Below are 14,511 nucleotides of genomic sequence, written 5' to 3' on the forward strand. Positions count from 1 at the left end.
GTTCCATGGTTGTCACCGGAGGGAGTACAATTGTGTTGCTGGTGATCGGGTTGAGCAGCATCAGCTCAGACTTGTCATCCATAGTGACTAGCCATCCGTGCGATGAGCCGATCCAGTTCTTGATCGGAAGTTCAGGGAGCGGCATGGTGTAGGCCTTCCGCTCGGAGAGGCTGTACATGCCGAGAGCTCTGAGCCCGCCGGCGGCATCATTGCAATAGAGTAGACATGGTGTTTGGTGTCCAGGACAAGCATTGATGCAGCGTTGCGTGGAGTAGGCCTTGTACCAGATTGAGCAGACGGCGGCGGATCGGAGGAGGTCTGGGCACTCGAGTAACTTGAGCACGTCGCACAATATGCCGATTGGTAGCTCGGACCAATCTCGATCTGGAGCTTCCATGGTAGATCCTGATGGATGAACAAACTTACAGCAGGTGGATCAGAACGACAAGGGTTGCAACTCTGACTAGTTATAGATCCTTCCCACCCCGTGCCAATTCGATCCGGAAAGAACTGGAGTTGGATGTACCAGATCGAGCCGGATCTGGAGAAAAAAAAAACAAGAAACCCCTAATTAATCCAGTTTGATATGATGGAATCAGAACACTGCTTATTTACTGAATCGGAGTCCAGCCATGGTCCAGATCCATGGAGCCGCGCCATGACCGCGTTTTTGCAGCTCAAACTGAATTATAGCGCGGATGGAACGGAGTGCCCTCCCCGGTCGCAGCACGGCATGGAACGCTGCTCCGAGCTGATGTCGCCGGCAAATCCTATTTGGCCGGCCCATGCTTAGCATTTGCAGATCAGTACCGTAAAAGTATTATAAGGAAAACCTAAAACATGTCCTGCGGTACCTTGCGAGCTGCGGCGAAACAAATCCCGTAAAAATTTAGGCGACTGCTAGGTCGTCTTCCCCCCAACATTACCGGCCGCCGTCCTCCTTCCCCAATCCCCACCCACGCCCACAAGAAACCGCACGAACAAGGCACTTCCGCCGGCGAGGAAAGCAAGTCGACATGCATGGCAAGCGTGACCGCCTCATCGGCGACCGTTGTCTTTCCGTCTTAACCGATGAGAAGCAGGATATAAGCGATCTGCTTGGTTACATCCATGGTTTCTACAGGGAGGCGCTCGATCTGCTCCCGATGGCGGCGATTCCCTCGCTGGCCCCGCGCCTCCTCAAGGCCGGCATGCCCATCGGCTTCCTCGACCCAGTCTCCAACATCATCGCCAACACCATCGCCTACACCCCTCCGCCGACGCTTCAATCCGACGAGGGGGTGGAGGCGCCGTCGTCGGAGTGGATCCTCTCCAAGATCATCACCGACATGAACGACAAGTCTGTCTTCAGAGTGCCGCTTTCCCGGCAAAATGCCCATGGTATGACCCTCGCGCGGCGGTCGCTGGACGGTCTTGTCAGCTTCCTCACCTCCCACTACCGCTACCTCATCAGCAGGGAAGCCATGAGCTACCTGCTCCTGGCCAGGGCCGACCTTCTCACCGCTGTGCGCCTCATCGAGCGAGATCGTAACAAGGGGCACAGTGTGTTCAGTATTACCTCCTCTACCAACAAGGTCGCTCTGGAATGTGCTGCTGTGTCTGCAAGGCATCCTGAACCAGATGTCCTGGTGAAAGCGTCGCTGACTATGGCCTCTCCCGACGTCTCCATGCTTTTGACTGGACAAGACCCTCTCTCGCCTGCAACCCTCGAGAGGATCGCCGAGCTGCTCAGGCAAGGCCCTACGGGCATGGATCTCATCAACATATCACTGGATTATCTTCGTGTTAATGAGAAGGACAACAATAAAAAGAGAAAGAGAAGCCGACAGACATCAGAATCCACAGAGGGGAGTAGGGCACATAAGAAGAGGCTCGGTCCTCAGTTGACATTCAGATACACGCTGGCTCTGAAGCTTTTGCTCCTTGGCAAGATCCATGGGCACTACCTAGAGGCACTTGCCAAACTGCCTCGGGACGGCCTGCGCAGGCATCACCACTGCAGCCCCCTGAGGGGTGGATACTGCTATGGCCCCAGGGATCCTGTCTCCAACATCATCCTCAACACCATCTGGTACGGCTCTATGTTCCCCACGCCCCAGAAGTTTGAGCTGCAATTTAAGGTGGACATGATATGCACACGCATGCTTGCACGCATCGAGTGCTGCTCCCTTTATGGCCTTGTTACGTTCCTTCGCACCTGTGCCCCTGAACTCACAGAGCACGACGCCATCTGGTATTTGTTCAGGAGCGGTGCGGATGTACACAAGGCCATCCTTGAGGTAAAGAAGCATGGTCATCATGTGCCTGGCAATTTCCAGGACGCCTATATGCAAGCGGCGGTTGTTTCATGGCACGATGACCCTGATGAGCTGGTCAAATTTGCTACGTCTTCATTGAACATGGAGTCTGCCAAGTTGTTAGCACTATTGCAGGGCACACTTACCAACGATGGAGTTGAATGCCTCACCATGGCTCTGCCACATAAATCTCCACCTACCCAGTCCGAGGAGCAGGCTCAGCAACCGAACCAGGTGACCTCAAGCTCACAGGTCTTGAGCAAGAACCAGAAAATTTTCATTTCAGAGTTCCGGAAAAAGTTTAGGCGCGACCAAAACTTCTTTGTCAGAAAGGTCAAGGCGGTATCGAGCGACTACTCTCAGCAAAAAGGGGTTGGTGCATTGGTTTCTGTTTTTTGTTTTCTTGCTTTTGAATTCTAATTCTAATAATGTGCACCAGTTTACTTCCATCTGCTCAAGTCCTTTTTTCACTTATCGCCTTATCGGATGCCCTCTTCTGCTGTCTTACATATAGGTGCACTATAAACTTCATATCATTTGCGGACCAAGTGTTGCTCTCGTTAAGAAGAAATTCCAATTTGAATACTTCCATATCAACTTTTTGGCAACAGCGCCAAATTCTGCTGTCGCATCTCCAGAACTGTTCTTTGCTCAATGTAGCAATAGTATCAAAGAGAGGCAGGAGAGACCATCCTGGTGCACCCCTGTATCGGATTCTTCTATAGATAATGGTATGCTCTCAGCTCTCTCTTATCATGTACACACTGGTATTTGGTGGCTTGTGCAATGAATTAAATTTTGTTTTTCTGAAAACTCAAACGGAAAACTTATCACAGTCGATTAGCCAATATACGTGGGCAATTTTTCTAAACATTCTTGTTAATGCATTTATATGGAGCCACGTTATGAGAGAAAATAATAGAAATACCTGGCAGTGCAACCATGTCGTCAGTGGACTCTCACTTGCAGCGATGGACGGATGCAGCCATGATTAGTTAAGCGCCCCTTGTGCATGATGAGAGTGTAAAACTTAGCAGATGAGCATCTCCCATGTGAGTTGCCAGCAGATGGACGCACTTGCCATGCATGTGCACTAGCGTCAGCGCAGACCATCTCGTAGTTCAGACCTTGAACACCATTTTGTTCTCCGGTTCTTAGTTCCCAGGGAAAGAAATTGGTATGTGAGAGAACACTGATGACGGTTTGAAGAAAAGGCAGTTGCCTATGTATCATCGGCGTTGACATATTCTTGTTCGTTTAACTTCCATATGTTTACAGAAGATGTCTCTTATATAACCCAAGGCTTTGTATTTATAATTAACTCAATCTGATGACTGTTTATTATTTCAAAGATGACATGGTTTAACATGGATGCTGCATTATTAATAAAGAGATAATAGAGCTTTAGAAAACCTGGCCAAATAGAACTACATTTTCTTTTCTGTTCCTCTCTACAAATATTATTGTCATGATCTGGACATCAGAGATGTGTACTGCTTTTTATAGTTATATGATAAGAATGTTTCTTAAGACGTACTGCCTCCGTTACGAAATATATGACGTTTAAGCAGTTCAGTTTAATGTCATATACTGTATTTCGTAAGGGAAGGAGTATATGATATGATGATAGTAATTAACTTCCAGATTATAAAAACACTGATAATGTACAGTGATGTTCTAACATGGTTGTAAGAGAGATCATAAAAGTACTTAATAATCTAATTGTTTTTGTTTATTTTGATGCAAGCTCGATGTTTCTCTTGTGAGTTTAATGGGGCGAAGATTGTGCATCCATATGATGAAATATACTATGGGCGCTACGAGGATTTCAAACTTATGGCTCATGGTAAACATGGCACTCAGAATGAACTCCTTACCAGTTCCTGTCATTCTGATTCTGATGTAATGGCCACAATGACACAAGATTTCATCTATTTTTATCCCAATATGGATTCAAAGTTTGCAGAAATGAACCCTATCTCCAATGTGGCTAGGAAGTTGAAAGAATGGAAGGGTAGAATCTTCTGATATGTTTCTTCTTTGTATGATGGAACATAATGTATTAGGTTTTTTTAGGGAAACATAATGTATTAGTTTAATATGATATATGTGAGGTGTGAGGTAGTGTATCATCTATTCGAACATGTCGTCGAAAATGAATACTCCATCTGTCCGGAAATACTTGTCCTAGAAATTGATAAAAGGGACTTATCTATAACTAAAATAAATCTAGATACAACCATTTCTAAGACAAGTATTTTTCGATGGAGGGAGTATTTGTTATAGTTGTATATTTGAACGTGGAAGCATCATTTATCAACACAAGCATAATAGAACGGTAGAATCTGTACGGCTCTTTAGCTGATGTGCATTGGTTTCATTGATGGTATTCAGTTCCAATTTTATATCCACGATGTTTAGGCATCTCAAACATGATAGCGCTTTTTTGAATAGTGGTGATGCGTGGTTGGCTGTATATGCAAACTTTGAACTTTGTAGGCGTGAACAAGGGCCTGGCCTTTTGGCAAAGCTTGCATGCTCTGCTTCATGACCGAAAGAACTTCGCGCCCTTTGACATGCACGTCGTCCATGAACAAAATGTGAAGGCGCTTACACATCGGTAGTCATCGTTTGCAACTCTGCCATGCAGTTTTGCGGTGCGGTTGAACGAGTGGAGGAGATTGCATTCATGGTGTAGAATACACCCATACATCGTTGATGGGATACATAACTCACAAAGAGATCCATTCACCCAGTAAGCACGATTTGGCGGAATACTACTGCAACCATGCGCCCACCAAGGTTCGGCTCCTCTGCAGTAAAGCTATTACTGTACACGTGCTGTAGCGTCTAGCATCTGCCGTTTATTTTAATCGGATGACTCCAACAAAGAATCGCTGGGCTCATATAAAAAAGTAAAGGAAACTACTCCCTCCGTTCCTAAATACTTGTCTTTCTAGAGATTTCAACAAGTGACTACATACGGCGCAAAATGAGTGAATCTACACTTTAAAATATGTCTACATACATTCATATGTTGAGTCCATTTGAAATGCCAGAAAGACAAGTATTTGGGAACGGAGGGAGTAGAAGAGACCCACACGGCCACACCATTCCCCACTCTCTCTCTCTTATCTCTTTCGTCTAGAGAAGCTCGGCCACTGTTTTCCCCAATCCACAACACTGCTCCGGCCGAGCGAAATCCAGGTACACTCCGCTGCTCCGGCCAAATTCGCTCGCCCCGAACTGCTCTGGCGATTCCCTCCCTCTATATCCCTGCCTCTCTGCGCGCTGCTTCTTATCCATCCCCGTGCGGCCGTGCCCCATGGCTTCTACCGGCAGCTGCAAGGGATGGCCGGAGAGCGCACTGCTGCGGGAGCCGACCGAATACGCCGCTGCTGCACCGCCACATGTCTCTGGCTGCTAGTAGCAGGGAGACGACGAACTACACAAGCAGCAGAGCAACGACGAAATCGACGAGCCTGACGACAACGGCAAGCTGGAGTCTCCCCCGACGAGCTCGACGAGGAATAGGACGACGGTGATGTCTCGGAGCAGCACGGTCGACCTCGGCGCCCTCCTGCCCGGCTTAGCCCCACTAGCAAAACCCAAGGTGAATTACTTAGAACTAATTTATTCATTTTTTTCATCATTAGTTCGAGAACATGTGCTTGTTTGACTATCTATTAATCTTTCATGGCAATATGGTTAGTCAATAGCCAGTAGAGAGTACATGCATGTGTGCTGAGTTTAATTACAGTTATGTTGTGACAGTGGTCACTTGCGTCTCTGTCCAATTATTCAGATCACTACCTGAAGAATTAGTGCTTGTGCTGATGATCAAATAGTGCCACTAGCAGTCCATGTTGTATATGATTGTACACCGTACATGGAGAGATAAAAACCTATTATGGTACATAGTTGTAACCATCTCACTAGAATATTTAAAAGTGATAAGTAATCAACAGATCATTGTTGTAGTAAACCGAAATTAAACTGATTGTTCTGTCTTCGGAAACTAGGAATGAACTGAGACTAAACCGATTGCAATGAAATAATGAACACTCAACAGATTGGCTCCCATGTGTGCTGATTCAGATATTCCTTCTGCATAATCTGTCGATCTAGCAAGACAAAATAACACATATTCATCAACCTATCCCATGATAGTTTTGTAAGTTCCAAAGATCATCGGCTTCACTCTGCAAATTAAGGGATATATAACTGATTATATGAAGTATCATATTGCTTAACAATGAATTTTATGAATTTTAGACATGGTGGGTGGAAATACCGTCAGTAAATGAGCATAGTACCCATATTCTTGCAAACCATTTGCATTTGTTCCAGCCATTTGCTCTATAGGTGCTTGGTATTGTGCTACTGAAATGCCATTCTTTCCTCCCTATGCAAAAATAAAAACAAAACAAAACCAATGTTAGTTGAGTTGTTACTATATTACTCTATTTAATAAGTAGTCCGGTTAGACATGTGCAAGAGATTTACAGAATGATTTTGATTTTTGGGTACCGCTTTAGTTGTCTCCTTTTTATTTGGGTGCTGATTGTCAAGCCATGATTTCTTTCTTCTTGAATTTTTCTTTGGAATTTCCTTTTTCTTTAGGCAAGCATCCTTTAAACAATCGTCTGGTTCTTTAGATATATCTTCAGTTCTGCACGTAGTAGTACGAGCTTTCTCTTCAACTTGCTTCCTAAGATTCTTCAAAGCATCATCTACTAGTTTGATACACTCTTCTGATGTAACTGCCTGTGAAGCTATGCCAAGGAACTCGTGCATGAAAAACTTCAACTGTTGTCTATCTTCTGATCTAGGATCTTCCAAAACAATGTTTCCATGGCTGTTTTGTATAGTGCCGCTTCGCGCTTCTCGAGTCCATCGCTTCAAAATATAGTGTCCTGGAAGGTACTTAATATTCATGACATCAAGTGCTTTCAAAGCATGACTACACAATATACCAACTCTTTCAAATTGCCCACAATCGCAGAAAACTTTTTGCTCTTCATAATCAACTACAACTTTGCACTCTTCTTCATATGTGAATTCTGGGTCAAGACTTGCAATTGCAACAATATATGCATTGTGTTCCATCGATGGCTTGATGTATGCTGAGATGGATCTTTCATATTCATTCTGAAAATCTTCAAATATGCGTGGTGTGTAAACCTTGCTCGCTTGTATTACCATAGGAGTCCTCATTCTGACTCTAGGTAATTTTTTCCTAGACTCATATTCCTCATTTACCTCGTTATCTCTTTTCTCTTGCACAGTCCTCTCTACGTGCTTGAAAAACCGAAGGATGTCAAGATCAGACTTTAGATGGTCTTTCAAGTCACTGTTCAAGCTCTCACTTAATTGTGTGCTTCTCATGCCTATAGTGTAAGCATTCCTCATGTAACATCTTGCCCATTTCTCTTTTACTTTGTAGATGCTGTCCAACCAAGTTTGTGTATCCACATTGCTTCTGATGGCATTGAAAGCTTCTACAAAGGCTTCCTCTTCCTCATACTTGTACATGCAAGCACTGAAATCAGCAAGTACATTTGGTCCCTCCTCGTCTTTTTTCTTATGAGGTAAATGCCTGATGACATTTTGCATTATGTGAAAAGTGCATAATCCATGCCATGCTTCAGTAAATACCGCCTGAACTGCATTACCCATTGCTACATCTTGATCAGTAAAGATTGTTCTAGGTTGCTTCTTGTTATGCAATGATAGGAACGTGTTGAAGAACCATTTGAATGACTCAAATGTCTCATCATATAAAAGTGCAGCACCAAAAATGACCATTTCTCTAAAATGGTTGAATCCAACAAACACACCGAAGGGTCTGTACTCTTTGTTTGTCCCAAATGTTGTATCGAAAGTAACAACATCACCGAAATGAGCATAGTCAATGATCATCTTTGCATCAGCCCAAAAGATATTCGCTATTTGTTCATCGCAATCTAGTTGCATATCATATTCAAATGCAAGATTCTCATTCTTTTTATCTCTGAAGTACTTAAGCATACTTCCAGCTTCACCATACATCAAGTTCCTTTGACGCCTGGTTCGCAAGTGGTTCTTGCGATCACGACATGTGTAGCCAAGGTTCAGTGGACCACCAACTTGTCGACTTGCTAACTCATGGGCTCTTTTAGGTACAATTCCTGAATCATCTGCTGTTTCAATTTCAAATGCTTGCAATGCCGAAATCTTCCGTTGTGACGGCATCAAGTGGCTTGTCCCAGGTAATTGCAAGACATGGTTGTGTTCAACAACTAACTCGTGCACCTCATAATTTTCTGCTTCTCGGACTATAGTGATTCCCATTCGAACATTGCAGCCGGTCCTTGTTTCTGCACGAGGACGCTTTGTATTATTATCCCTTTTGTCCTTTCTTCTGTAGCCTTCATTAGAACAAACATATCTTGCAGAAGTGATTACTCCGTCAAGTTTGCTCTTGTTTTCATAATTTACCCTTACATCAAAACCAGTATGACCTCCATAACATGTCCAAAAGTTCCAAGCCTCTTTTGTGGAATTAAACTTCATACCAATCTAAGGCATCCAACTAGGAACCACATTTGTCCTGTACAAATTAAGCATAACTTATTTGTTTCTCTGCTTACACTACAATCATAAGATGACATGGCCTAATAAGAATTGAATAAAATTATTGGTACCTGTTAGAACCTTCGTTGGTGGAGTTAATCATATTCTCCATTACACTTTGTGTTTTTTCTTTTATAATCTATGATAGCAAACTCAGTCCATGAGATCTTTGTTGCTGCCAACATGAATACAATTGAAACATATGTCATATACTTTGAGATTGACGTCTTTATTTTTGTTGCTACCATGTACTCCCTCCGTTCCAAATTACTCCCGCGACAAGTAATTCGGAACGGAGGGAGTACATCACAGGCACCTGTATATCATCTACAACTCAATATATCTTGTTCTTGTCCTAGCTACAAGGAGGACGATCAGGACAAAAGTAAGATAGAAGGGAAATCATCTACAACAGGCACACACCAACGTACCTTGGTCTTGTTCTCGCTAGAGAGGACGAGTGGGAGGAACAAGGGAGACGAGCAGGAGGAGGCGCCGAGGAAATTGTCAACACGTTCTGATTGGCCACAACGTTAGTTCAGCAGAAGCGAGATCTCTACAACACGTTCAGATCAGCATACCTTGGTCTCATTTTTTCTCCGAGGAGGACCATCAGGAGGAAGAGGACGAGTGGGAGGATTTTGGCACCAAGAAACTATCAGCTCGCTCTGTTTGGCGCCAGCGTATATGTGTTTGGCGGCAATTGTACAACCGTGGGAGATTTTCCTCCGGACTAATAGGGATTTTTGTTCTAATTATTCATAGAATTAAGGGGGGAGAAAGGAGAGCCATCCGATTAAAATAGACGGCAGATGCTAGACGCTACAGCACGTGTACAGAGGAGCTGAACCCCCCACGAAGCGGCGCTTCATGTACTACTAGTGCAACCCTGAGGACGCTAGTTGATATAATATTTCATGGACCATTAACTTGAATTCTCGGTGTCTCCTTCTCCCACATCGGCATCTATATACACATGGCATTTGCTAATCTCATCAATTTGCCGTTTTCATCAATCTCATCTCTCTGAAGGAAAAGAGATTTTGGTCGTGTGCCTACTTTGCTACTTCAGCAGTGTCACACATGTAAGCTATTGTTATGTGGGACAGCCTTGCACGCATTACAAACAACAATGAAGGTTGTGAAGCTCTAGTAAGGCCATTTAAATAGGATATACAGGCTATGCAAATCGGGGACATCATTCTAACAGGAGAGGATGGCACATGGATATTTTAATTCATGGAGATCTTGATGTCAACTTTGGTCTAATAAAGTACACACTTTCTTCCTAAATGTAAGATGTAATTTTGAACTGCCAAATCGTCTTACATTTAGGAACAGATGGTGTATTTGATAGCACTCTATAAATTAGCATATAACTCATGAACATCTAGCCTGGTGTGATTAACAATTTTAGAAGTCATTGGGCAAATCTCCCGGGCAAACAGACTGCAAAACATACACAGCGAACACGTTTGCGTACCGCTTACTCAGTACACTAATCTTGAAGAGTGCATTTACAGTATAAACAGGAATGGGTCAAACTGATGAGCAAAAAAAATGTTTATTTCCACTAAAGAATCGAGTAACCGCTTTCATGGTTGTATATGTTGCAAAGGATATAAATATGAAACTACCAAACCCCCATTTGGATTCTTGCACCAACCACAACCAACACAAGGGGAAGCCAATCAAAATTAATAGACAAAATGGGCAGTACATTATTCTTTTACATTGACAAACACTACATGGTTGAATCAGCTCAGTCGACGAGAAGTCAGCGTGGACGATGCGGTCAGACAGACAGGACTGGACTATGGAAAGGGACCGGGCAAAGGATGCACAATCTTCACAGGTGCGCCTAAGTACTTACGGATGAAGATCGTATATGCTTATTCGCCTTGCAAACAGTAAAGTTGGCGCATATTTCCTGAAGCTGGACACAAGATTTAATACATCTAATTGTCGACTCCAACAGTTTATCTGAACAGCAAATGAAACAATTTTTGCAATGAAAGAAAGTCTGATGGGGGAAACTGAAAACATAAAGACCAGGTCGATCATATAGTTGAGTTTGTGTGACACCCCAAAAATTTGGCCTTGTTTTAATGAATTAAAATTTCTGCCAGGATTTAAAACTTTGGATATCTGAGCTCCTTTTTGATTTTTTTTTAAATCATTTCCTTCCCTGTTATGATGAGTTTTTCCCAAAGAGAAAACTTTGCAAATATGTTATTGGACTTGTTTAACCTCTCAAGAAAAACTTCCCTTTAATCAGTGTAACTAATTAAATAATTAAGTTGCTTGATCTTTATTTTCTTGAAAATGGTTTTTCAAGGTTAAATGGCCATATTTGAACTACAACTATTTGATAAATTCACTTAAAATTCCAACCAAAATTTGGAGATGTCATGTGATGTTTTTAAATCACTATTATGCAAAAATATATTTCATTCATGAAATATTTTGAGCCCTGCACTCAATTCTTCTTCTCTGGTCCAGAGTGCATTTTGCACTACAACCCATTTAAATATTTCTTCCTGGCCTCCACCAAAATTATGGGATATTGGTAATGGCCTAAGATTCCACTTTGTGCAAAAATCCAGGGTTGTTCTTTGAAAATATTGAGTGAATCAACCTCATTTCCATTCTGGACCAACTTGATGATTTGTACAGCAACCACCATTTTAGTTGCTCCTATATCCATGATTATTTCTCCTGCTTGTAGTCCCCCATGTTAAACCCTTAAATTCAGGAGCATGCACCTTTTGGATCATTTTTGGTTCATGAAATGATGCCATTTGCTTCCTGTCCAGGATTGAAGTTTTGTAAAACTTACACTAGCAAGTTTCTGCTTTTGGCCAACTAACCTCACCACCCTCTTTTACATCTAAAGAGACCCCCATCTGGAGTTTTTGGCCACTCCAAGACTTGCCTAAGTGCCCTTAGCATTTTTGTCAAACACCTGGAATGCATGACCAGTTTTGACATGAGTTGTGGCATTGCACTGTGAACTTGCACCTCTGATCAAACTAGCATGTCCACTAGACTCCCCGTTACTCCTAACCTGGGTCTGTTAATTGCCCGCCTCGACCGCGACCTCTAGCATGCTCTGGCATTACGTCGAGCACGTTCCGTGCACGCCCGGAGCGCGAGCAGAGCGTGCGTTTGACACGCACGTGCGTCGAGCCGACACGCTGGCCCCCACGGTTTTGGCCCACACTGCAGAGCCTCGCCACGCACTCCCTTTCTCACCGCTACGCGCCAAGCCGCCCCTCGCCACGCCCGGCAAGCCAAGAGCTAGCCGCCGCCGCCGCCCGACAGCCTCTGCCCATGTCGGCGCCGCCAAAGCCACCTCCGCTCGCCAGCTCGCCCCTGGAGCAGTGCCCACTCGTCCGCTAGCTCCTGCCATCATCCCCAGCCACGCCACGTTGCCCTGCAAGCTACAGAGAGGCGGTTCGCCGGAGAGCTTATCCGGCCGCCGCGGAACCGACCTCGACGAGCTATAAAAGGAGGCCCCCGAGCCTCCCCGAGCACAAAGGAAGCCTTAGAATGCTCCCCTAGTCCTCCCATGGCAGCTAATCGACCCGGGGGAGGTCTTCTTCCCCATCTCCGGCAACTGCAGCCGCCACCACTGCCCCGGCCAATTCGGCACCACCAGGGCCTCCCACTCTCCGTTCTCTCCACCAAGAGCCCCCTCATCCTCCCGTAAACCATTCCCACTACTCGATTTTGATCGAGGACCACCGTAGCCCCAAAACCACTCTGCTCCCGAAGCTCCCCTCCGCCGCGAAGCTCACCGCCGATGACTCTTTCCACCCCCGTCTACCCAGCGACCACCGGAAGGACCGCCGCAGTCTCGCGGATCCATCCAGACCCTCTGGAACCCGCGGGGAGCCACCGTTCGCCGGCGGTGATCGCCGTTGCCTCGCCTCCGCTCGGGACAGAGAAAGAGGAGGGAGGGATAGACTGGTCAAACCTGACCAGTGGGCCCTCTGGACCCACTGTCAGCGACCCCGTGCCTGTCCACGTGGGATTAAGTGAAGGCGTATTTTCCCCAGTACGTTTTCCCCGCTCCGAAAGCGTATTCACCTCCGAAACGTTTTCTTTTCTGTTTTATTTAAAAACAGATTTTGACCACAACTTTGACTGGTTATATCTTTTTAAATATAACTCCAAATGAGTTGATTCTTTTTCCTACCTTTCTCAAATTTGGTCTAGTTTATTTTAAGATTTATTTGAAAAAAAAATTAAACAACTTTTTGGTACTGTTTTTGAAATGTGTGTTAATTCAAATATATTTTTAAATAGGATTTTGGGGAGAGAGAAGAAGCTTTCAAAAGTTTTGGAGAGCACCCCACCCCTCCACAACATTGAAGGCAAGCATTCTGAATCCCGGCATAATATTTTTGGTGTGATCGTGGATACATTTATAACACCACCGCATTTCGAAGGACTCGTTATTTCATGTGGTATGATCATATGCATGAGTGCATATTAGTGATTTCCAGGCTGTTGGAAATGAACACACTTGTGATAATAATCACCCTCATGTGCCTTGCATGCATACCGGCAGGAACCCGGGAAAACCTCTGCCTTGGGTAGGCATGAGTTTGTCGCCGGTCTCCGTCGGGACGGTTATGTCTGGTATGGCATGGTAAGGTGATATGAGCGGTGACTCTGTTGGTTGAAATATATATTCGTTATACTAATCATGCAGGGAATGCTTAAACCTCCTGAGTCGACCGTAGATCGAGTCTTGAGCCAGTAACCCCCATACTTGTTTAGTGCTACCACTCGTCTCTACAGCAAGTAGAGTACGGTTCAGTAAGTTGTCAACCTCTTTCTAGCACACACCGTACAGAGAGGCCATGGTGGAAGATACCGGTTGTAGCTGGTAGGCAAGCCACCTGGTCCGGGGGCATGGGTGTTTCCAGTTGGGACCGAGAGGGGAGGCCACCCCTTAGAGCGCGCGATATAAATTTGATCCCATGCTACGCGAGGTTGTAGCCTCCCCACTTAGAGTTTGCTTAACAGGTGTCGTGGGTGGTTCCAGACACGTGTGAGTTAAGCTGGTGTGTGCAAGTTAGGTGTGTTTTCAACAAAAAAGACCGTAGACGGAATTAGTCCCGATGGACTAAAGAAATCCGTTACTCGTGGGTAAAGAGTACACCCTCTGCAGAGAATAAATCTATTCGAATAGCTGTGTCCATGGTTAAGGATGACAGTCTGGGATGGGTCAAGTGCCGGTCTTAGTGTCGGTCTTCGGAGGTAAAACGGTTAACCAGAAATGGAATTACTACTCGTGACTTGTGATAACTATGATTATTATTATTGTTGACTAACCCGTGATATTATTGTTATTATCGAGTATCTCTGGGATGGTTCTACCTCCGGGATATTCACTATGATTGTTTCTTTTAAAGCCCTTTATGTGGTGTCGCTCAGACGCCCGACTGTGGCATTTCTTTTAAAGCCCTTTATGTGGTGTCGCTCAGACGCCCGACTGTGGCATTTCTTTTAAAGCCCTTTATGTGGTGTCGCTCAGACGCCCGACTGTGGCATTTCTTTTAAAGCCCTTTATGTGGTGTCGCTCAGA

At 44.7% G+C, this 14,511-nt stretch overlaps 1 protein-coding gene and 1 long non-coding RNA gene across 5 annotated transcripts; both read left to right on the forward strand.

Moving 5' to 3' along the window:
• Nucleotides 1-1,016: 1,016 nt before the first annotated feature.
• On the forward strand, nt 1,017-4,325 carry LOC119328233. The gene is made up of 4 exons (XM_037601246.1): nt 1,017-2,071; nt 2,312-2,669; nt 2,812-3,028; nt 4,045-4,325. The coding sequence occupies exons 1-4, from the start codon at nt 1,017-1,019 to the stop codon at nt 4,323-4,325; spliced, it is 1,911 nt and encodes a 636-aa protein (XP_037457143.1).
• A 1,087-nt stretch (nt 4,326-5,412) lies between these two features.
• On the forward strand, nt 5,413-9,906 carry LOC119332484. 4 transcript variants are annotated; one of them, XR_005160952.1, is made up of 4 exons: nt 5,413-5,910; nt 7,744-7,888; nt 8,336-8,548; nt 9,272-9,904. It is a non-coding gene; the product is annotated as an uncharacterized LOC119332484 (long non-coding RNA). The 4 variants fall into 4 exon arrangements; XR_005160954.1 differs by having other exon boundaries at nt 8,459-8,548; nt 9,272-9,903; XR_005160951.1 differs by having other exon boundaries at nt 8,336-9,906.
• Nucleotides 9,907-14,511: the final 4,605 nt, after the last annotated feature.

This window comes from Triticum dicoccoides, chromosome 7A, assembly GCF_002162155.2.
Source record: "Triticum dicoccoides isolate Atlit2015 ecotype Zavitan chromosome 7A, WEW_v2.0, whole genome shotgun sequence".
NCBI classification, from domain to species: Eukaryota; Viridiplantae; Streptophyta; class Magnoliopsida; order Poales; family Poaceae; genus Triticum; species Triticum dicoccoides.

What these genes read in the sequence shown, in the direction of transcription:
- LOC119328233 (XM_037601246.1), top strand. Translation starts at nt 1,017, where the DNA reads ATGCATGGCAAGCGTGACCGCCTCATCGGCGACCGTTGTCTTTCCGTC. An exon ending in ATCATCCTCAACACCATCTG is followed by an intron (nt 2,072 to 2,311) that starts GTACGGCTCTAT and finishes TGTGCCTGGCAA; the next exon opens with TTTCCAGGACGCCTATATGC. An exon ending in GGATTCTTCTATAGATAATG is followed by an intron (nt 3,029 to 4,044) that starts GTATGCTCTCAG and finishes TTTTGATGCAAG; the next exon opens with CTCGATGTTTCTCTTGTGAG.